This window comes from Crinia signifera, chromosome 19, assembly GCF_055691185.1.
Source record: "Crinia signifera chromosome 19, ASM5569118v1, whole genome shotgun sequence".
In the NCBI taxonomy this organism is placed as follows: Eukaryota; Metazoa; Chordata; class Amphibia; order Anura; family Myobatrachidae; genus Crinia; species Crinia signifera.
The window spans coordinates 59,728,508-59,754,062 of NC_139226.1; the positions used below are offsets into that span (position 1 = coordinate 59,728,508).

The 25,555-nt window shown below is 44.5% G+C and overlaps 1 protein-coding gene across 1 annotated transcript in view; it reads left to right on the plus strand.

The window, feature by feature from the left end:
- The first annotated feature begins 2,549 nt into the window (after nucleotides 1–2,549).
- PTPRH (protein tyrosine phosphatase receptor type H) overlaps nucleotides 2,550–25,555 on the plus strand; it is a 173,079-nt gene continuing 150,073 nt past the window's right edge. The window contains exon 1 of the mRNA XM_083162648.1: nucleotides 2,550–2,793. Within this exon, the coding sequence (XP_083018774.1) occupies nucleotides 2,743–2,793 (51 nt within the window). The 5' untranslated portion in view covers nucleotides 2,550–2,742. The remainder of the gene's footprint in view (nucleotides 2,794–25,555) is intronic.

Below are 25,555 nucleotides of genomic sequence, written 5' to 3' on the forward strand. Positions count from 1 at the left end.
GCGCACAGGACTAGGCATCAGATTGGAGTGGATGCCAAACAAATTTGATTTGGGACGTTTCACGGGATTTCTCGACCCAATCCATCGGAATCGGGTGAAATTGGGCCCAAATTGGACAAGTGTATGGGGGCCTTAAAGTGTGAATTCTATAAGCTGCAAGTCCCCCCATGGTTCTAGTAAAAGTACCTCTGGAGTCACTGATTCTTGTTTGCGCTCCATAGGATTACATACAAAAATCTATGTGTCCAATGCTTTTCTACAGTTGCAACAGGTACTCGCCTCCCTCGATTTGCCTTTTAGGTTACTCAGGATGTACAGTTAAATCATGCTGCTGGAGCCAGTGAAGCTGTGTCTAGGGACATAGCCATTGGCTTCAGCATGCCAAGCACACAGAGATGGCACTCTTTCTGGAAAGCTGCTCATCACCACCCCCAAACGCTAAGGAAATTACAATAGGGAGGGCCATCGGCATGGCAGAAATTGATGGTCACCATCAATGGTGATATTGCTAACGGTCATCAATGGCAGCTTACTATGGAATTAATAACCTCAATAGTTTTACCAATCGATGATCATCCCTTTTCTTTGGCTGACTGGCCCATGAGCCAATCAGGATCTTGGGGCTGGGCTTCATGGGTGTCATAGGAGGAGCTATGCTCTATGTCCCGGCACCTTTGGGGGAAAAAACCTAATCAGTTATGCTCTGCCAAGGATGTAGTTCTCCCCCATTGATGGCAAAGAATTCTACATCAACCATAAACCATCGATGATTATGAATCATCGATGGTCATTGGCTATCCCTACATCCTTTACAATCATGCTGCGGCAATTGGGGGATGCGAATGACATGGCAGCACCACATCTGGATATGCGCAGTGCATCTGTAAACATCGGAAATGCCCAAAACCATTGGTTTTACAAACATCTCTGTATTTGTAACGTCTTTGATAGCACCTTTCCGCGGCTTTTAATAAAAAAATGGAGGGAGACCCTTACCTTTTGCCCCTTAGTAAATAGTCCTCCTGGGACTCTTGTGAGAATATTCCCCGACTATTATAGGACGTACACACGGTTCGATATAGTTTATTTTTCTGTTCGATATTGCTTACATAACAGGCAAGACTATACAGTACAGATCTGTACTACAGTATATAGTCCAAATAGAATGTGAACACGGCGCCATGCAATTGAATCCCGATTCAATTGGGATTGAGTAGAAAGTAAGGTACTCTTTACCTAGAAGGGCGCCCATCGCGGGCATCGCATGTACATCGCATGCCATTATAATGGCATGTGATGCGACCGATGCGATGCCCGCAATTTCACATAGAAATACATGTTAAAATGTAAATCGCGTCGGTCGCATCGCATGCGACCAAAAATCGCATGCGATGCGACCGACGCGATTACCGCGATTTCACATAGGGAACAATGTTAAATGGCCCAATTGACCAGATTTTACATAGGGAACAATGTTAAATGGCCCACAGAGGCCAAATAGCCACCCTCAAGTGTGAAATGGCCCCCCCAATTGTTAACGCCACCCCACGATCAACATCAACCCGAAGTGTGGTGAGCGTCTCGAGCCCGCGAGGGGCGGCGGTACGCGTCCTACGACCTTTTCATACCCCCACTATCCACGTCGCGCGTGGAGTTGAGAATAGAAAGTGTGGCGAGCCCGAAGCGTAGCGAGCGGACGCGGATACCTGTGGAGCCCGCGAGGGGACAGGTATACCTGTGAAGGTATACGCGTCCGCTCGCCACGCTTCGGGCTCGGTGGCTCGCTGCGCTCCCCACACTTTCTATTCTCAAATCCACGCCGACGTGGATAGTGGGGGTATGAAAAGGTCGTAGGACGCGTACCGCTGCGCTCGCCACGCTTCGGGTTGACGTTGATCGTGGGGTGGCGTTAACAATTGGGGGGCCATTTCACACTTGAGGGTGGCTATTTGGCCTCTGTGGGCCATTTAACATTGTTCCCTATGTAAAATCGGGTCAATTGGGCCATTTAACATTGTTCCCTATGTAATATTGCGGTAATCGCGTCGGTCGCATCGCATGCGATTTTTTGGTCGCATGCGATGCGACCGACGCAATTTTTTACCTTGTGATGCCCAAGATCAAAATCGTGGGCGCCGTTCTAGGTAAAGAGTACCGAAAGTAAATCTCACCGTGTGTACACTACTACACTAGAATTTAAAAGGTTAATTCTGGAAATGTAAATTATCATCACTAAACTTTTCATTCGAAGCTTTATTGTTCAGTATTAGATAATGTGCATTTGTGCATGACAGAGACACGGGTGAGGACAGAGTAGGAGGAAAACACCTGCCAGAGAGCACCCAGGTTCTTACACACCTTCACTTTCTCCTGCATGTTGTTTGAGTTAAGGGAAGCCACTATTTGTAAACCAGCTCTGCGTGATACCACAGCACTGCCAGTAACACAACTTCCTACTGTACCCAGGGTGGAGGCCATTCACAGCAGAAGAAAAGGTTAAAGTCCTGCCTTGAATAGAGAAGAGGAGGGGAAATGTTTGAGAGCTGCTGCCACTAGTGATTTGTGTCTCTCACTTCCCTATTGCTTCACAATTACAGTACAGAGACCTAACCAGCCCCAGCTTCACTCTCTGTAACAAGTTACTAACAATGAGAGAGTGACCAGAGAAGGGACCACCCTATCTCAGCAGCAGACCCCCCCTCAGACCTGTGCCTTGTGTTACATGTAACAAGTGCTTCCTCCATGTGTCACTACATCTCTCCTGGGCGATGCAAGCCGGTGTTTCTGTTACTGGTAAGTCTGCATTACTCCACCTTACAATTACTAACCCCACAGGTACTGTAGGCAACCTGTCCCTCTCCAGCTAATGTGGAACTGTAGACACATGCTGGGACTTGTGGTTCCACAACAGCAGCTAAGCCACAAGTTGTCTGAGACTGGCTTATAGCATCTGACCAATTAGAACATGTACTGCCTGAAGCAATACACATATCTGTGTGGGATCATCTGATCTTTTTAGTTGTTTAAAAATATATAAAACTGTTTCTATAATTGCTGGGTGTAGACTGCTGTATGGTTCTTTCTATGAATACTCTGTTCTGCAATTTCTGTAGTTTTTGTAGTTTTGTTCCTCTATTTTGTACACTACTTATACCTACCACGGTATATGATTTCTGTTTAGTTTACATTTTGTTTGTCATTATTATTATTATTAATATTATTATTTTGATGTGATCCTTGTTTGTTCTGCCTGATAATACAGAACATTGTAGTTGGCAACGCAGCCATGTACAAAACTTGCATTTCATGCATGCAAATAAGACTGAGGGTGTTGACCTAATTTGAATATTATTCAGCTAATGAATATAATAACAGTGCAGCAATGTGTTGGGAAATGTGGGCTAGTGGAACATCCAATTATGATCCAATTTTCTTTTTGTTTAATCGATACATGCGAAAGAAATACTTTAAGACATATATTACTTAGAAATGTGGTGACATTACAATGTTTGAGAACAAGATAAACATACATTGTTCTTGCGATGCTAATTTACAGTTAGCTGCAGTAGTCAGACTGGTTATTAATTGCAAAGACTTAGCAATAGTGAGAACTTAAAAGGTTTTTGGCATTTAATTCAACTCTGCAGCTGGGATGTTCAGCTGCGCACTTCATGGTGGTGCACCGAAGTCGCTTGGTGTGCAATGGAGAACTGGTGATGTTAGTGAGCTGCTGAAATTCCGGACATTCTACCGGCATGTCCCTATTAACGCCAGAGTTTAAATATCCCAGCCTGTGTCATCTATTAGATATGATTGGGGATTAAATGCCACACAGTAAAGTGTATATTAGTGTAAACCCAGGAAGCATAGGATCAGGAATGCACTATAATAAATATAATATATATAATATAGATATATAGATATGTCCTATATCTAGGCTCCTTGTGTGTTAAACAGCCCTTCTAGCATTGCGTGACTTGGTAGTGTAGAGTGTTGGTGTGCTACTTCTTCTATTACATTGCGTCTTACTCAGAAAATGTTGTCAATAGGATGCACAAGCAGCTTCTGCTGACATAAATAAGTGGCATGTGACCGCGGCTGTATCTGCATACAAAATGCCAGTATGTCATAAAAGCTGACATTGATTTTAGCTATATCTGGAAGGCCAATGGTGATTTTCAGTCAATCGATTTAGATTCATTGATTACTAGCCTCTTTCGGTCGTAGTTATCTACATACTATATGGGATTTTATTTCCGTTTTGCTTAACCATCCCTTTTAGCTGTGCGATATGACAATCTAATCATGGCACACAAACTTTATTGTGAATGGTTAATGGGGGGATTGCACATTTGACCTGTGTAATTACATTTCAGAGACACTGTGTACGAAATGACACTGTGTTTTCTGGCTGATTAATCTAATGGCATTTAATCGCCGTGATTAAGGGCCAGATGTATCAAGTGTCAAAATTTGATAAAATGGAGAGTGATAAACAGCCAGCCAGCAAGCTCCAAACTGTCATGTTACAGGTTATGTTGGAAAAATTACAGATAACAGCCAATTGACTGGTTGTTTATCAGTCTCTGCTTTATCACTTTTTGAAGGTTGATAAATCTGGCCCCAAAGGTGCGTACACTAGACGATTTTTTAACCAATATCGTCTGGCCCTTATGAAAGCTATTGGTCAAAATATCGGTCAGTGTGTATGCGACAAGCAACAAAAACAACAAATGACGATGCGCGGTCCTGCCACTCATTCATTAAGGTTGTTCGTTGACTGTGCAGGCAGCTCAATTTCAGATGTCTTTCATAAAAAGCTATAGAGTCTCGCTAGATCATTGTCTCTCGTTCAGTGTGTACGCACAATATCGTTCGTCCAGGACACTAGGGAATTTCAAGGGAAATGGTTTAATATCTTTCAGTGCCTACATCATCCAGTGTGTATGCACTTTGAAACTCACCTGTGTAATTTAGGCCTCAAGCAAGGGCGTAACTGCTGTAAGTACATACCCTCCAACATTTGAAGGAAAGAAATCGGTACACATTCGGGAAGGGGGTGTGGCCATGTGTGGAGTAGGCGTGGTCACAGGGAAAGTGGGTGTGGCCACAACCCCTTTCCGAACGTTTACTGTGCAATGTGTACTGTGCTTTTTTTTTTTTTTAAAGAGGACTCCCACCACTCTAGAAAGTGGAGTCATACACCCCACACATGCTGATGCTGTGCTACTGCCTACCTTCCCCAGCAGTTCAGCTCTGCATCAGTCCCCGCCCCGCCCCCCCCCCCAACACCACCGTTAACAGTGTTATAGCATCCCTCAAGTAACCATTCATAGCAATGTCCCCCCCCCCCCCTTCCAATTAGCAGTGTTACTGCCTCCCCCTATGTTATCCATAGCTGAGTCATTGCTCCGGCCCACATCAGATTTATTGTCTGCCTCACCCGCATAGCAGCCAGTGTCACTCACTATCCCCCTTACGGTAGGGATGACACAGTAACATTCATGTGGATGGGGTAGCTATGTTATTGTCTCCACCTACCATCCATACACTTGTGACTTACTAGGCTGCGCTGAGCTCCGGGTCTCCAGGGTTTCCCACTCAAGTATTATCCAGAAATGACAAATAAAGTCTCCTTAGGGTATATATTTACCGCCGGTCTGTCCAAATGTGGGTTTTAATCCTTTTCAGGAAAGCAATTCTGCAAAGTCCATCACTTGGTGAGGGGAAATTCCCCGCGGGTTACCAGTTGTGCGGATAGGAGATCTCCTATCCGCACAACTGGTAACCCGCGGGGAATTTCCCCTCACCAAGTGATGGACTTTGCAGAATTGCTTTCCTGAAAAGGATTAAAACCCACATTTGGACAGACCGGCGGTAAATATATACCCTAAGGAGACTTTATTTGTCATTTCTGGATAATACTCTTACGGCATACTAGGAATGGATCCAGTTTAAGCAGCTACAAAATTGCTAACTAATGGTGTTCTTGCTGGTTTTTTATTGTTGATTTTATTGTGTACCCCCCCTTTATATATAATTAAATTTTTCATATTTCAATTATCTAGCGCTACTATTGTATATATTTTTTTTGTCTTTCTCCCATAGGGACTCTCGATCCCTTATCTAGTAGCTGCTTCACATTGCAACCCTTTCCAGCGCCCAATTGTGCTGTTCTACAGCCACCCCCCTCTTTTTTCTTTCCCACTCAAGTCCAGGTCGGGATTCCCCCGCTCATGCTCGAGTCTGGCGGTCGCACCGCGCTACTGACGCCGGCCTGCCTGCCTCTGCCTCACTGTCCTCCTTTCGCGCCCTGAGTCTGCGCTTGCGCAGACAGTGAGGCAGGTCAGTACAGACGTCTCCCATCCGTCCCCTGAGCGCCAGCCTTTGCGCAGGGTGCGGCAGTGACGTCATGCAATGCCCGCCGGCGCCGCAAGGGACACTTGGGAGCTGGAACCAGGAAGGGAGAGCCGGGCACCGGAGAAAACAATGAAAAAATCGGTAATTCGGTACAAAATGATTTTGCCGGTACAGTACTGTTAAAAAACGGTACTGTACCGGCAAAATCGGTACAGTTGGAGGGTATGTAAGTACAGGTAATGTAGATGTCCTTAAGGACTGCAAACACTGTGCCCATCAGTATTAAATAGCTATAGAGTTCCCTTGTATCTTTGCATTACATTTATCATCCAGTGTCAGCCATGTATTGTACATCCACCACTGTTTAGTTGCAACACAGTCAATTGCATGGTCTAGTGCAGCTGTAACTTGTTTCTTTGTTCAACCTATATGATCTGTTCATTGTTATTATAACATATTGCTCCATGATGTATTCAACATATAAATACAGGTTTTTGTTCTTTGTATGGCCCTACAAATCATTTTTTCCAGTGGAGACCTACTGCACATTTTTTTTAGATAGGGAGAAGACCTACAGTATGATGTATGGGGGTTACAGCTTTTTCACTGGAGATATGTTGTTTGGGCAGTACGGATGGTGTAATGGCTAGCATTACTGCCTCACAGCACTGAGGTCATGGGTTCCATACCCACCATGGCTCTAACTGTGCGGAGTTTGTATATTCTCCCCATGCTTGCGTGGGTTTCCTCCGGTTACTCCGGTTTCCTCCCACAATTCAAAAATATACTGGCAGGTTAATTGGCTTCCAACAAAATAAACCCTATAATGTCTGTGTGTGCGTGTGCATGTGGTAGGGAATATAGATTGTAAGCTCCACTGGGGCAGGGACTGATGTGAATGGTCAAATATTCTCTGTAAAGCGCTGCGGAATCTGTGTGCGCTATATAAGAAACTGTTAATAAATAAATACAGTATGATAAATAGGCCTGTGATACTAGTTATAAAAATGACTGCATTGGTACAGACGTGGATTGATTCAGCTTTAAAGTATGTGAGCTGGTGTTGCATACGATTCTTCATATACCTGTGTCATTGTACAGTAAGTAAGGTGTGATCATCTTTGTATCCTCAAAATGTGTATAAATAGCTACCTTCTGAAGGAATAACTGGAATTTCCGGTATGTGGAAAGGTGCATACAAACAGCAAGGCTAAAAAGATGACAGCGAAAGGGAGTGAAAGGATGACAAACCCATTGTTTACTCCAGTATAAAAGCCACTTATTATACATCACAATCCATACTGTAGGTTCCTTAGACTAATAATCTGTATACACACGACTGCAGAACCCCGCTGAGGCCATTGATATCCTAAAGGTCATTGTCCTGGAAGCCCCAGTCTTGCTTTAAGATCACTGCATAAATCTCTCACACAGGTAGATGCTAAAGAGGCGTATGGTCTAATAGACTACTGCAATCTTATTATATTAAGTGGGCAAGTCTGTGTGTGTGTGGGGGGCTGGCACACTGAAGTGCGTCATCGTAGCCACACCTCCACTTTGCAATGCAGGGAATCTCTGCATTGCAGTAGACGGGGACACAATCTGCATCCATGCCCCCACATGACCCACCTATGATAATGCCATGCCCTCTGTTGGGCTGACCTGGCTGCCCCCCACCATACTTAGAGGGTAACTCAGACCTGCATGCTAGGCTGCATATATTTGCTGCCTAGCGAGCAGGTAAATGCCACCCCGCCGAACATACGTCTGCCCAGCTGACCGAATCCCCGCGGCATGTGCGAGCAGATGTGTACGCTTACACATCCGGTCGCATGCGTCCACGCAGAGGAGAAATCATCATCGAATAGTTTATACTCTCTTTGTCGATACAATTAAGCCTGGACTTACTTCTTCACCTTTCTTGTGCTACATCGGGGACGTCATGTGTGCCCCAAGCGTGCCATTTTTGTCCATCAAACACTTGGCGGACACCAGCGACCTCCCTCTGCCTGTCCATCATTATATGTATGCCCTGGCGGGTGAGAAACTGGCCGAAGGCGTTTGCTCCGGGGGGTCTGCGCATATGCATGAGCAGACCCCCACCGTTGGGAATGGGACCAAATTCAGACCTGTGCGAACAAGTCTGAATTGGCCCCTTAAGGACCATAAGAAAGTATGGCGAGCTGTCCGATACGAGTTAGTGTGTGGTTTTCTTTAACGCCTGCCATGAGCTATGTTTATAGTGCAGGAAGCAAATCATCTTGAAGTTCTTATTTCTTATTTAGGAATCTCATCAGACTGGGGGCCAGATGCACTAAGCTTCAAAAAGTAATACAATGGAGAGTGATAAATAACCAACCAATCAGCTCCTGCATAACCTTTTTCAAACACAGTCTGTGACATGAAAGGTAGGACATGATTGGCTCGCTGTTTATCACTCTCCATTTTTTCACTTTTGAAGCTTAGAACATCTGGCCCTGTGTCTTTCTGTGTTTGCTGGTGTGGAATTTCAGCATCCATTCATTAATCTTTTTTGTGATCACTTTTCATGTGTCAGGTACTTTTCTAGGAGATTTATTGGTGTTTATGAATGGCAATAGTATTTTGCGCTGTATTGAATAATGTTGCAGTGTTGTGCAAGCATAGTGTCCAGGCACTGATTACTCTCCATGGGTATCTCCCATTAACCCCTCTCCATTAGATCATACTTGTTAACTTTGCGTCACCATAGCCCTGGGCCTTGCCTCTCCAACTTCACCAGGGCAGTAATAGGATATGGGAGAGTTGCTGATAGACCTCAAATAATGAATGGAGTCTCCCGGGAATTCCAGGAGAGCAGGCAAGTATGCTCATGGCTAGGATTTAGTGTCGTTCATGGCTAGCAGGCTTGTCCACAATGAGTAAGTGGATGCCGGTGTTCACTATACTGAACCCGACGGTCACCAGGACACCTGCTCCGGAATCCCGACATCAGTTAGGATGCCGGCACTGGAATCCCGCTTGCCGGGATGGACAACGGTAAGTATGGGTTAGGTTTAGGCATTTAGGGTTATGTGGCGGGAGAGGGAAAGTTAGGGATATGGCAGCAGGAAAGGGGGGTTAAAGTTAGGCAACAGAAAAGGTGGGTTAGGCATCAGGAACGAGTTTTCGGATTAGGAACTTACATGAGGGGGTTACAGTTGCATAGTGTGGTGGTGGTGGTGGTGGTGGGGGGGGGGGGTTAGGTTTATGCACTATTGGGTTGTGTTAGGTTGCCGGAAGGGAGGTTTAAGGGGGAGCAGGGGTAAGGTAACTATACTATCTTGACCCCTTTTGAGTTTCCCTCTATCGGAATGCCAGAGTCTGATCACCGGAATCCCCAACGGTTTGCCATCCGTATGTATCCCGTAAAAATAAGTCTTTCTTCACTTCTTTAATAAAAGCCTTCAAAAGCCAAACAACCAAAATCCCCTACACATGAAGCAACCATGCCTTCCCCACATTACAAAACATACAGTATCCTCTTTTTATAGAGGAAGATAGTGGGCAGAACAATAATTTCCTTAGTGAACTTAAGTTTACTATAAACAAAACATTTTTTTCTTTTCTCCATCAGCAACACCACACTGCCTCCGTAAACAGCCTTGTCCTCACACAATAGTCAGGTCACTGTCTACCAATATCATCGCACAACAATCTCCTGAAATGCTCTGTACATCTGTGCATATGTTTTATTTTCATTGACTAGAGGACAGGTTGCTCCGTTTCCGCCCAAGTAACTTCACATTAACATGTGGTTTCCAAAGACCATTTTTGTGTGGACTGTCCCAATACCACCAAACAAGTAGTGAGATTTTACAAAGTGACTTTAAATCAATGGTCAAGTGGTTGCTTGTTTGTGTGAATCGGGCAAGTCTTTGGGTGGGAGTGGGACCAAGGTGTGATTGACCACTGAGCTCCTGTAAAAATACATTTTGCTAATGAAGCATTTCATATTTTGAGAGAATTTGCAATTGAAGTTGATCTGTGTCAATCAACCCTAATTTTCCCGGCACACTCCAGTTTTTCCAGTCTACCTGGATATAAGCAAATATCTGAGAATGTTTTTAAGATAAACATAACAGATTATTTCTAAGTTTACATGTGAGTAGATATCAATTGCATTTGTGAATCAGGAGAGAGTAGAGAAAGCCCCAGGGTTTATATTTTGCAATGTTTAGAAAAAAACATGTCCTCTAATTGAGAAGGATTATATTGCTGTATGATATTCATATACACAGTGAGTATTATTTATGTGTCACTAATAATAATATAGTAACAAGAAGGCAAGATTGATCCTGCCTGTTCCTAAACTACTGTATCTTAATCAGTATGTGATAAAGTGTTCTGTACGATGGCTGGTATTGCTACTGGATCAACAACATTTAGGTCGGTATCCAGTTAGCAGCAGTATTAATTTACCGTGGCTAATGGATTTGTCAGTGGCTATCCAATTAGCCTTAATGGATTATGCTTTGGATGCCTAATGTACTACAGGTATTTGTCTTTTTTGGCCTGTTTTTGTTGTGTAGTAAATAACACTGGCAATTGGATATCAAAGAGCCACTGGTTCTCAACAAGTACTATAGTGCCTACCATTTATATTGTTGTGGAAATCACTATTATTGTGTTTGGAAGCTACAGCTTTAACATGTTTGCTGCCTAACATCGGGTATGATATGAGTTTCCGAAAGTCAGGATTCTGATGGTCGTTTCTCAGACATCGGAATCCCGACTGTCAGGAGCCCAACCGGGGGGCAAGCACATTCAAGACCCTTGCAGGCTCGCTGCATTCATCACACTGCGGGCTCGGTGGTAAGCTGCGCTCGCCATCTATTCTATTCTTCTTCTGTGGGGGTCGTGAACCCCCATGCGGGAAAATAGCCCATCAAAGTCGGGATTCCGACTGTCAGGCTCCTGACAGTTGGGATCCTGATGTCGGAGAAACGACCGTCGGAATCCCGACTGTCGGTGAGTCATCCGGCACCCATAACATCTACCATAACGTACATCACCCATGAGTATTTCTTCATTGGGACATCTTTAACGGACTGGATTATAACATGTGTTTTTGCATTTTAAATACTACAATAACTAATGATTTATAAAGCAACAAGCATATGCAGAAACGTGCAGAATAAAAATATTTGTATTGTCTAGTTCAGTGGTAGCCAACCCTAGCCCTCGAGAGCTACCAACAGTTCACATTTTCCAGACAACCTAGCTGCTGCACTCATTAATCACTGACACATTTTAAAAGATACACAGATGGAGCTAATTAGCTCACTTGTGATTCTGTGAGGAGACCTGCAAAACATGCACTGTTTGTAGCTCTCGAGGACTAGGGTTGGCTACCCCAGGTCTAGTTGCTTGAAAAGTAGGAAAGGTCCTAGGCACCTACTGTACATTTCAAGAGGTATATCTGTAAAATATAGGACTGTAATGTGACTTGGACATATTACCATATAGACATTTTGGTAATATGTCCTGGTAGGTGTTTTCCAAGAGCTCTGATTGGTCAGCTAGACTGCCAGACACATATCAATGGTAAAACTTCCTTCTCCTGCTGCCTATCTTATTATTATTGTTTTACTGCTGGAATTCATGGGTCTACTGCAGTGGTTCCCAAACTTTTTTGAATCACGGCGCCCTTGAGCCTCAAAACAATTTCACGGCACCCCTAGGCCGAATGTTAATTATCGATAAATAATCATCCATAGGGTCAGTTACATGGTAAGAGACAGGAGTTACTACTGTTTGTCAATGTTATCATTGGTAGAACTGGTTTTGTCTGTGATATTGATCATAAATCATTTTAATTGGTCCTGGGCCACCAACTCAGGGCACCCCTGCAACTGTCCTGAGGCACCCCAGGGTGCCATGGCACACAGTTTGGGAACCACTGGTCTACTGTATTTGTAATCTGTACCTTTTCTGCCTTATCCAAAGATGACATCACTTATCACAGTGCCAAAATACAATAGGCAGCTGTATCATTACTAAATATTTGGCTAGAATGTGAAAGCAGTTTTAAGTAGACTTCAAAATAGTCATCTATTGTTCACTAAAAGGAATGCCTTGTTTATACCATATTATGTAGACCTGGGTGCTGGGTGCAGGTTGTCCATCTGTTGGGTACGGTTTACTCATTGTAATTAATCATTTATTTTTTTAGCTACAATCAAACTGTGTTCATAAGAGTCTGTGTTGCTCTGGGTGTTTCAGAACCCCAATATTTGTGCTGCCACTATCCATGCCTATGAATGCCATTTCAGTTATATAAAGGTACATCCCCATAACACAGTTGGCTGCAATGACTGTATTAACCTTTAAGTTATGCTGCTTTCCCACTGCAGACCCGTTTTAAGTTACAGGTAATCTTAAACGGTATTTAGCATTCCCACTGCAGCAGATTACAGTTTGAAATGCCATTTAAGTACCATTCCCATTGCAGGTAAAACGTTTTAGCTCTTCAAAACGTTTTTACAGCATTGGTGTGCAGTGGTGCTAGTAATATATACATTGCTGGCCTGTGCCAGCAATGTATATATTACTGGCTGATAAATAATCATTGGTGTGCAGTGGTACCAATAATATATACATTGCTGGCCTGTGCCAGCAATGTATATATTATACTGGCTGATACTCCGTTACTGGCTCCGTGTTCAGCGGGGGGGGGGCGGGGCGAGCAGGTCTCCGTGTTCAGCAGGCGGGGGGCGTGGCGAGCAGGCCGGGAGGGGCGGAGCGCCCATCTTGTGTGGCCGGGCGGGGGAGCAGGACTGCCGGGCGGTGATTGACAACAGGACGGCGCCGGTGAGCGACAGCGGGACGGCGCCGGTGAGCAGCGGTGAGTATATGACGCTGCGGGCGGGGAGGGGGGTGGCAAGGGAGGGAGCAGACAGCTGGACTGAAAGCCGCGCATCTTTCAGCCCGGCTGCTGTATACAGATTCAGCGATGATGGCTCAAATATGAGCCATCCTCGCTGCATCTGCTGGTAAAACCGTTTAAGAGGCATTCCCATTGCCTCTTAAACGGTAGATTACCGGCTAAAACCCTGCTCTGAAAACGGGTTGAAATACCGTTTAACTTTAAACGGTATTTCAACTCTGGCGCTTTCCCACTGCAGCCTTAAACGGTATTTTGCCCTCAAAAATCGGCAAAATACCGTTTTAAGGCTGCAGTGGGAAAGGGGCATAACTCAAAACCATAGTTTCCAAAATGTACTTATATTTTGTTGCTAAAAACCTACCGAGTACATCTCAGATGTAACTGGCACTACTGGGGATATCTGTAACTGGCACTAAATGTGTGCAGGAAAATTATGGCTTGACATTCATATTCAGTGCCTGAGATTGTACACAAACTTTGGCCCTTATTCAGATCTGATCGCAGTACAAATTTGTTTGGAAAATGGGCACAACCATGTGCACTGCAGGTGGGGCAGATGTAACATGTGCAGAGAGAGTTAAATTTGGGTGGGGTGTGTTGAAACTGAAATCTAAATTGCAGTGTAAAAATAATGCAGCCAGTATTTATCCTGCACAGAAACAAAATAACTCCCCCCAAATCTAACTCTCTCTGCACATGTTACATCTGCCCCACCTGCAGTGCACATGGTTTTGCCCATTTTCCAAACAAATTTTTACTGCGATCAGATCTGAATAAAGGCCTTTGTTCCATGTTTTAAATCTTGTTTCTAAAAAATATTTGTGTGTATTTCATGTGTTTGATGTGTTCATACAACCAGGGCTGGATTTAAGTGTTAGACCGCCCCTAGGCACCACATTTTTTGACCCCCCCCCCCCAACCCATTATAGGGAGGGACATAGTGGGAGATGAGAGGGGGGTAGACTATGAGAGGGGGGCTCTGTCCAAAGCAGGGCATGTGCAGTACCTTCAGCTGAGCAGGGCTGCAGGTCTTCAGCTCCCCAGGATCGCAGGGCGGCATCATCTCTCTAGCGCCGGCCTTCAGCAGAAGTCAAACCCCGACACGCATTACAGGGCTGCCTCTGTCACTGGCATCCTGCGCTGGGGATCGAGGGCTGAACTCCCAGCGCCCTAACAGCTTTGGGGCTCATCTGTAGTACAGATGCTCAGCTGTAGCAGTACACAACCACGCTTCTAGGTGCCATGTTTACAATCTCTTTTCACAATCTCTCCATATATGGAACTAGACACGCCCTCTAAGTGGAGCATGACACGCCCCCTCAATGTGGGCTGTGCAATATTCTGCTACCAACTATAAACTAGTTTTCAAAAGTAGGCAAGTATGAGTTACATTTCTAAAATAAAATAACCATTAATGTGTATCACTGAGCTTTGCTACACGTGACTTTAATGTGCATTTTTTTCAAATTAAATGCCATTTGATGCTATTGGTACAAGTACTGTACACATGCACATTTTTGGCAACTTTCACTTCATTTGCTCCCCAATGCTGTCTGCAGCACTCGGAAGCATTAGTTATTACAGTATAGTTGAGTCATATGAGAAAGCTAGTTGAGTACAAGGTGCTCTAGACTACAGGAAAACTTTCAGACTTGTTAATGAATGCAAAGCAACGTGTCTGTGCTTAAATTACTGCTTTTCTCCATGCCTGTGTGTCAGGGTAGCATACTTCCCGGGCTGGCAGTTCAGTGAGGCATGGGTGGCGCGGATGCTGACATGGCAAGATGTGGGCGGGGTGGCCGGCGGATGATCATTGTGGAGGCATGGCCAATGTGATCACATCCTTGTGGCCACGCCCCCGACATGCAATGCCGGTATTGGAGACGTTGTACAGTGGGGGGCGGGACTACAAAGACGGTAAATGGGGAATTTGCTCCCACGGACCCCACCACCACTGCGGGGTCGCGGGAGGCTGCCCGGATTCCGGGAGGCTTGCCTACCTTTCCGGGGCGCCCGGAGGTTGACCCGATTTACAGGACCCTCCCAGCCATTCCAGGAGGGTAGACAACCCTGCTGTGTGAACAAGCCTTAAGTTGTATAAAAGGTATACAATTGAAGTTTTATTCATACATATACTTGAAAGGTCAATAACAATTGCCTGTGATGTACATTTCTGCTAAAGCTGAGTACACTGTTTACTTTTCACAGCACTGCCAATGTCATTACTGATATTTTTATTGTGCATGTCATTTGCAGAAATTGCATAGTGTGTAACCCAGCTTAATAATTTCCAACTTGCACATAAATCAGATTATGCGTAAAACCAAAACACACTTTTTACTGTAAGTGTGCAGCAAAGAAATTGCTAATTTAACAACTAATAGTAAATTAGCATGACCTGTACCTTGACTGCAATTTGTGGAAGACGTGTCTCTATCAGAGGTTCAGGTCATACTTGTCTTCCTTTGAAGACTATTGGGAAAACAAAACAGGTAAATCAGCAAGAAGCAATGGGTTCTTAAGCTTACTTAAAGACCAGTTTATTACACAAACGTGGAAACTCCAACTCGTGATGAGGCACTCTTGGACTTAGTATTAACAAATAACACAGACTGATACCCCTTTTACACCGCCGAAAAATCCGGGTCAGCGGCGGGTCAGACCCGGATCCGCGGCGGTGTAAATGGGGGGTATCCGTTTCCATTTACACGGGTCCTCTACCCAGGTCCTGACCTGGGTAGAACACGGATAGGACCCGTGTAAATGTCGGTGTAAATGGTCCCGCTGCGGGTGCAGGCACCCGCAGCGGGTCCACAGCGTGCAGCGCTGGGGAAGATGTTCCCAGCTGCTGCGGGAGGAGGGGGGTCCCTGCGGCTGCTGAGGAGAGGGGGGTACCTGTCAGCCTGCTGTGCTGGGGGTACCGGGGTGCTAGGGGTGCTGGGGGTACCTGTCCTGTCTGCGGTCGGATCTCAGCGGAGAAGATGATGTGCGCCGCTGCTGTATCACCCCCCCCCCCTTTCCAATCCGGCAGCCGGTCCCTGCGGCGTATGGAGTGTCAGTATCGGCGGTCCCTCCAGCGCATAGGAACTAGTACTAGTTCCCATGCGCCAGAGGGACCCCCGCCACTGACACTCCATACGCCGCACGCCGCAGGGACCGTCTGCCGGGGGGGGGGTGGTACAGCAACGGCGCACATCATCTTCTCCGCTGAGATCCGACCGCAGACAGGACAGGTACCCCCAGCACCCCTTGCACCCCCCAGCACCCCGGTACCCCCAGGTACACCAAGCACAGCAGGCAGGACAGGTACCCTCCGGCACCCCCAGCACCTTAAAAAAAAAAAAAAAAAAACACTTAACCTGGGTCAGCCCTGATATATATATATATATATATATATATATATATATATATATATTATATTATATATTTCCATATATTATATATTTCTATATATATATTTCTATATATATATATATTTTTCTATAAATATATACATAAAATATTATTTAAGGCAGGGCTGACCCAGGATCAGTGTAAATGGTGCAGACCCAGGTCCGACCCAGGTCAAAGTGCTGTGTAAATGGGGTATAAAGCAGGGTCAGACCCTGGATACTCCAGCATTCAAAGACCAGGGTCGGACCAGGGTTTTTGGTGTAAAAGGGGTATTAGTTTCAAACACAAAAGTAATTGAACAATTAGGGAACAGTGATCACAATATGGTTTCACTGGAAATCAACTTCAGTAAATTACATCAAAAAGGATCTGCAAAAATACTAAACTTCAGAAAAGCGAACTTTGAATTATTCAGGGAAGCCCTAACAGGAATTGGGTGGGAAACGGTTATGGAGGGAAAAAATGCAGAGGAAATGTGGGATACTCTAAAAAAGGTGCTTGATTCACTAACTTTTGAATACATTCCTAAAGTAACTAAAGGTAAATTCAACAAAAAAAAAGCCACCATGGTTGGACAAAGAAGTAAGGTCAGCTATCAACAATAAAACCAGAGCCTTTAAATTCTATAAAAATAACTTGAATGAGGAGGCGTTCGCAAAATACAAAGAATCAAACAAAACTTGTAAAGGGGTAATCAAAGCAGCTAAAATATTATATGAAGAGTGCATAGCCACTGAAAGCAAAACCAACCCAAAGAAGTTTTTTAAATACATAAATAGTAAACGTTTAATTAAGGAAAACATAGGCCCACTAACTGATATTAGTGGAAAAAGTGTTACTGAGGACAAGGGAAAAGCAAAACTGTTAAATGAGTTCTTCTCATCAGTATTTACTAAGGGAGAGCAGACTGTGGAACGAACATTTACCACAAACGGGACAAATAAGCCAGATCTCATTGTGGATTTCACGCCGAAGGAAATAATACTGAGGCTAAGCAAACTCAAAACAAATAAATCACCAGGGCCAGATGGGATTCATCCGAGGGTATTAATGGAATTAAGGGATGAACTAGCTACCCCCCTACATTATATCTTTAGCAAGTCACTATCGTCAGGTATAGTACCAAAAGATTGGAGAATAGCAGAGGTAGTGCCAATATTCAAAAAAGGAAAAAAAGAAGATCCCGCTAATTACAGACCCGTTAGTTTAACATCAATTGTGGGTTAACTATTTGAAGGATTTTTAAGGGATGGTATCCAGAAATATTTAGATCATCACAGTCTACTCAGTGCTAACCAACATGGGTTCGTGAAAAATCGTTTATGCCAAACTAATCTACTAGGGTTCTATGAAGAGGTTAGCAAAAACCTTGATAATGGAAATGCTGTAGATGTGATTTTCCTAGATTTCGCTAAAGCATTTGATACTGTCCCACACAAGAGATTGATTAATAAAATGGAGAACCTAGGATTGGGTGAAAATATCTGCAGATGGGTAGGGAATTGGCTATGTAATAGAGAACAAAGAGTGGTTGTGAATGGTGTCGTATCAGATATGATACCGGTACTAAGTGGAGTGCCCCAGGGTTCGGTTTTGGGGCCCATTTTGTTTAACATTTTTATTAACGATATTGGGATAGGGTTACTCAGCAATGTATCCATCTTTGCGGACGATACAAAACTTAGCAAAGTCATCAAATCATCAGAAGATGTCACCATGCTTCAAAATGATCTTGCAATTCTAGATGAGTGGGCAAAAAAATGGAAGATGAGGTTCAATGTAGATAAATGTAAGGTTATGCACCTTGGGAGACACAACCAGTGTGCAAGTTACAACCTTAGCGGAGAGGAACTGGGTAATTCCATACTTGAAAAGGATCTAGGAGTCCAAATAGACAGCAAACTAGGATGTAGTGCCCATTGTAATGTAGCTACAAAAAAGGCCAACAAATTTCTGGCATGTATTAAGAGGGGAATGGAAACTAGGGACTCGAGGGTAATTATGCCACTATATAAAGCATTGGTGAGACCTCACCTAGAGTACGGAGTACAGTTCTGGGCCCCACACTAAAAAGGACATCAAAGAATTAGAAAAAGTCCAAAGGCGAGCAACAAAGCTTATTAGGGGAATGGAGAATTTAAGCTACGGGAAGAGATTAAGCAATTTGGGACTATTTACATTAGAAAAGAGACGTTTAAGAGGGGACATGCTCAACATGTACAAGTATATCAAAGGCCAATATAAGGAACTGTCACGCACCCTCTTTTCTACTAGAAAGGAATCTAGGACGCGAGGGCATGAGTATAGATTAGAAGAAAAAAGATTTCATTCAGCTAGTAGAAAGAATTTCTTTACGGTCAGAACAGTCAAACTCTGGAACTCTCTTCCCAGAGAGGTGGTAACGGCTGGCTCATTAAATGCGTTCAAGGCAAAGTTGGACAAACATTTATTGGAGAAAAACATCCATGGGTACAAATAAGAAATATAATTTGTCTGTAAAATACCAGAACCTACCAAATCAGCAATGGATATCTATACCAGGTTGAAATAGATGGACGCAAGTCTTTTTTCAGCCTTACCTACTATGTAACTATGTAACTAGAACCAGGGAGAATACAGTAGGATGTGCAGCACGAAGCATGGAGCGCCAACGAGGGGGCGTGTCTCACTCTCAAAGCGTGTGTCTAGTTTAAAATATGGGCATGTGTATGCTTAAATGCTTGTTGTTGCGAGATATTTACATAAAACATTAGTAACAATGGGGCAGATGTATTAAGCCTGGAGAAGAGATAAAGTGGAGATAAAGTGGAGATAACTTGGAAGAGTTAATGCACCAGCCAATCAGCTGTGTTTGAAATATGACAGTTGGGATCTGATTGGCTGGTGCGTTATCTCCTTCCACTTTATCTCAAGTTTATCTCTTCACCAGGCTTAATACATCTGCCCCATTATATTTTGGGAATTTTTGCAAGTATTGACACAAACACTGCTGCCTGCAATATGGGGTACTTGCTTGCAACTTTATATTCGCTGTGATATTTCTTCTCTTCTTCGCTGGTGGGTGGCCGATTTGAGTGTACTGCACACACTGAACGATATTGTTTAGCGATATTGTACATCACCGTGACCCACTGAACATGTGGGTTGTTGCTATATAGCCAAATAGACCTGCATGTTCAGCAGACGGGAAGGGTCGTTAATGATGCACAGGAGCATGCACTGTTAACGTTATTGAGTGTACACACTAGACTGTGAAATACATCTCTCAAAAAGGGCCTTCTGAGCAATTTCTTTTACAATATCCTCTAGTGTGTATTGGGCTTAATGCCACGGTACTTAAGACAAGGTTGAGTCCCTAAGGACCAAATGGTACTTGTTTCCTAGCACGGCGCCCGTCATGGGTGATCGCATACCTTAACTTAAGGTATGCGATGGACGCGACCAACGCTATTTTAGCCTTTTCCCCGACAATTAAGAAATCGCGTCCATCGCATGCCTTAACTTAAGGTATGCAATGCAACCGACGCACGAGAGGGTCGGCGGTACACGTCCTCCGACCTTTTCATACCCCCACTATACACGTTGGCGAGGAGTTGATTTTACATAGTGTGGTGAGCGCAGCGAGCCACCATGCCCGAAGCGTGGCGAGCGCACGCGTAATATCTGTGAAGTAATGCGCGTCCCCTCGCTGCGCCCGCCACACTATATAAATTCAACTCCACGCCAATGTGGACAGTGGGAGTATGAAAAGGTCGGAGGAAGCGTACCGCCGCCCCTCGCGGGCTCTCTGCGCTCGCCACTCTTCAGGTTGGCGTTCATCGTGGGGTGGCGTTAACAATGGGGGGGGGGCATTTGACCCATCAGGGTGGGGATACAATTAAAATTGGGCTCTGGGGGGCATCTAACATTGGTTCCAATGTAAAAATCGCGTTGATCGCATCGCATGCGATTTGGTTGCATGCGATGGGATCGACGCGATCTTTTAACACCCGATGGATACAATTTTTATTGCTGGCGCCGTGCTAGGAAACAATACCGACCAAATAAACACCCAAATTACACACAGTCCCCACACATACACACACAACAAATCGTTCACAAAAATTGTGTACCCACCTTAAATCACCTACTAGCAGCAGAAGCAGCAGCAAGCTATGGGTCACTGCACACCAGCTCTCATAATGATAGTCGTCAGAAGGGACTTGTTGAGCAAATCACTGTGGCACCTCTTGCAGGATAGAAAAAAATCAGGAGATTAGGAATCCAATGCAGGACAGCAGGTGATATATGACTGAAACAGGAACCTACTGCAGGATGCGGGAGGGTAGGCAACTTTAGTTAAGTTGTGACTGGGACACTGGTCACCAAATGGAGCAAGAAATTTGTTGTTCCATTCAGGTGCGCACAGCTGCCAGCGCTGATATTACTATTATGATGTTCCATCATTTTGATGGGCTGATAACTAGTGTAATATAATAAAGCAGAGCATCATTTAATAGTAACATATTTGTGAGGGTACTTGATGATTATAATTATTAATGTGTATCATTTCTATGTTGCGTATGTGAGGGTGACAGCATGTGAGCACAGCCCTTCAGCATCTTAGCTAAAAATAAATGAATGACTGGCTTTTAGGGAAGAGCCATGACATTTTGGCCCCAGGGTCTACATTCTGCTACTGCAACTCTCCCATTACTTTCAACAGACGCAGAGTTGGACAGATGCCCAAATAAGCTGTTTGTAAAAATATTGGTCCCACTGCCTGCTGTAGAGGGGACAAAGCCATGATGCAAATTGCCAAATTATCCAGAGTTGGAGGAGAGTCGATGGTGTGAATCAGCGGTGGTGTAATGCGCCCCCCCTCCACTGCCACGCTCCCTGCACTTTCTGGTCCTGGCCGCCGGTCCCCTGCACGGGGCCAGCGCATGCGCAGTAACTTCATACATACTGCGCATGCACTGCTCCAAGGCTTAATCTGGTTCCTGGATCCGGTGCATGCGCAGTTTTGTCTGAGGTATTGCGCATGCGCAGAACCCGTTTTGGGGGATGCCGCTCATTTGTGCATAGAGAGGCATCCCGGAGGGAGGGAACACCTCCCAATGGGACTGCCTTGAGTGACTGACAGGTCGGACTTCCAATAGGAAGTTACTTCCAGTGACATTGAAGCCAGAGCAGTCTCACAGACTGCATTTGGCTTCACTTTAGGCAGAGACAGTGGCGGATTTTACCTTGGGAGGCTGCAGCCCTGCAGCCCATAGGTAAAAACCACCACTGGTGTGAATACATGCGGCTCTGCCTATGAGAATAGGCCTGCTGGTTTTGTGGGTATGTGTAGATTTTATGATATGCAAAGTGGCATCTGCCTGTCCCTACGTAGGTTTTTACACTTTAACAGGAATCTCTCAGCAGTCACATGTAACTACAAGAGATCCTAGAAAGACACGGAGAGAATTGAAATGGTGATCACATGTACAAGCCTGTGGGCAGAGGGATGTGAAAGACTCTGGCCACAGAAAGATTAGAAATGAAGTGAGAACAGAAGGACCCAGCCTCTTCCTGCTCCCTCCTTTCTGTGGGCTTAAATAGAAGAAAATGAAACTTAATGTAAATGGCCACAGGTCACTGCACTCTGCCCTGCAGCTATTTTCTCTACGTATCTCCCCATTGGAAACTGTACTGCACAGGTGTATATATACAGTGTGTGTGTGTGTGTGTGTGTGTGTGTGTGTGTGTGTATACATATATGGATAAAATTGCGCTATATATTTAAAAATATTTCTGAGATAGGTCGCTACTAACACAAAGTTCCCTACTAGTAGGAACTTACAACACTAATCACAAATACAATAGTGTTAACAGTGCCCAGTATTCAAGAGAATCATTCCATATTTACAAACAAGCAGAATTCAATGGATTGAACATATTAAAACATTTATTTGTAAAAATACAATAAAACTTACCAGAGGTCTGGGTATAAGTGATCCTCAATAATAACCAATGTGATGGAGTTCTATTTTTATAGCTTCCTAATGCAAGTAAGTAATTATTGGTCTAAGTGATTGTTGTGGGATTTATTCTTCCTTACTAGACATAATTGTCTTTAGAAGGTTACCATCATACAATTACATGAAGAATTTTAAGACCTTTTATCCCATACAAAAATAATAATAAGTAGGCAACTGGAGCGAAGGTAGTTTCAGTCCCGGTGAAAAACATCCACCTCCCTTATGCTGTGTACACATGGTACAATCCAGCATGAGATTTTGACTATATAGCAGATCGTATGCAGATCGCACAGGTTTTTTACCTTGCGATCCTGATGCGCGCTCCCGTGACAGCACAAATCCAAACCCAGATAGACAGTGCTGCAATGACTATATAGTGCAAATCCAGCTCCACGCTAGGCGTGGCCTAGCGTTACTGTGTACGTGGAGCTGGAGCGATGCAGTGTAACCGCTCCTATAGATTCATGCTGTTTAATCTGCGGCAATTGTGACCCGCCCTGTCTGGTACGTGATGCATTCATTGATCTGTTTGTGTTTACAATAATTTTTTTTTTTACAATAAGTTGTAATTGCACTATTTGGAGCGCCCACATTTAGTTCAGATATATATATATATATATATATATTTATATATATGGTACTTGTTTCCTAGCACGGCGCCCGTCGTAGGTGATCGCATACCTTAAGTTAAAAAATCGCGTCCATCGCATGCCTTAAGTTAAGGCATGCGATGCGACCGATGCGAGGGATGCAATTTTACATAGGGAACAATGTGTAATGGGCCAATGGACCCGATTTTTCATTATATACCCACCCTTATGGGTATTTTACATGACAAGTGCCCCCCCTCCCCCATAGTTAACGCCACCCCGCGATGAAGGGCAACCGGAAGCGTGGCAAGCGCAGCGAGCCCGCGAGGGGCGGCAGTACGCGTCCTCCGACCTTTTCATACCCTCACTGTCCACGTCAGCGTGGAGTTGATTTTATATAGTGTGGCGAGCCACCGAGCCCGAAGCGTGGCAAGCGGACGCGTATTACCTGTGAAGTAATGCGTGTCGCTGCACTCGCCACACTATATAAAATCGACTCCACGCCAACGTGGATAGTGGGGGTATGAAAAGGTCGGAGGATGCATACCGCCACCCCTCGCGGGCTCGCTCCTCTCGCCACATTTCGGGTTGCCGTTGATCGTTAACAATTTGACCCATCAGGGTTGGGAAACAATAAAAATTGGGGTCTGGGGGCCATTTAACATTGGGGCCAATGTAAAATCGGGTCTCAGGGACCATTTTACATTGATTCCAATGTAAAAATTGCGTCGATCACATTGCATGCGATACGATCGACACGATTCGGGGGGTCCCGATGGATACAATTTTTATCGCTGGCGCCGTGCTAGGAAACAAGTACCATATATATATATATATATATATATATATATATATATATATGTATATGTATATATATATATATACAGCGGCTTGAGGCTCCGGCACTGCTGGGTCCCCCGTGGGGAGTACTGGGCTCAGGTGCCTTCCTGTGAGGCGATGCTCGGTAGATACAGACGGAAGAAAAGAGGCGGCACTCTGAGGCTTGTGATAAACAGTTAAACGTGTATTGTACACATATCAAGTGATCTACGTTTCGGGGATAGACTCCCCGTCATCAGGATACAGACATGCAGTAATAACGGTGTTTAAATAGTGTTCTTACTCACAGTTGGTGACATCATCCCGCCCCCGGCTTCACCGCCCGCAGCTCTGGCGCTTCCTCCCAGCCGATCGCTTCCGCTTCCGGTGGGGGCTGACGTCAGCGCGCCCGGCGGCGTTACCAAGGCTGCTGTGTAAACAATAACAAACAGGTATAAGCGGCGTGACAACAATCATAAAGTGCATAATATAAATACGAGATCTTGCATAAAATCACAGATCAGGAAAGTGCTAGTGCTTAAACAGTACAACCTGCCGCTAAACAGTTCCGAATATAATCTATACAGATACATATAAAAAAAAAAAAAGATAAACGAAGAAATAGTGAATGATTAAAAAGTACGGTTCTGGCAGCAATCTGGTCAATATTAATTATTCCTTACTGAAAGGTCATGATTCTTAAAATACATGTGACAATCTGAACACCGACAGTGTCTGCGGGTTTTTTTTATAAAAAATGTATAAGACCCAGGGACTCATTCAAGCCCTTGGGACGTACTGTATCCAGACGGAAGATCCATCTGGATTCTAATTGCAATAATTTTTTAGAGCGGTCACCCCCTCTAAGGGAGGTGGGAACATGGTCGATGATTTTATGTTTAAGGGTGGCCATCCCGTGCCTGGCCTCAGCAAAGTGCCTGGCCACGGGCTGGTCCCCTGTCCCTTTTTGGATGGCCGTTCTAATGGCAAGGCGGTGTTGGGCCATACGGGTCTTGAAAGCGCACTCTGTTTTGCCCACGTAATATAGGCCACAAGGGCACATTATTACGTAGACCACAAACCGAGTGCTGCAGGTCAATGCCCAGTTAATAGAAAAATTTTTACCTGAAAATGGATGTGTGATGCTGTCACCTATGGCCATATAATTACACGTGGTACAGCCTAAACACCTATAACAGCCTTTCTTACGAGATAGAAAGGTTTTAACCCCTATTTTGGGTGTACTGGTGTTGGTTTTGACCAGGTAATCCCGAATACTTCTGCCCCGGGTGTAGCTGGGGAGTATACGGGTATTTCGAAGAGATGGTAAGTCTGGGTCGCTGGAAATTATAGGCCACCATTGTTTGGCTTTTTTGGAGGTGAATTGACTGTTGGGATTATATGCATTGACCCATGGGAAGATGTTTTCCTTTTTGGATTTTGTTGTGGGGACAGGATTTAAAAGAGTCTCCCTGGGAACG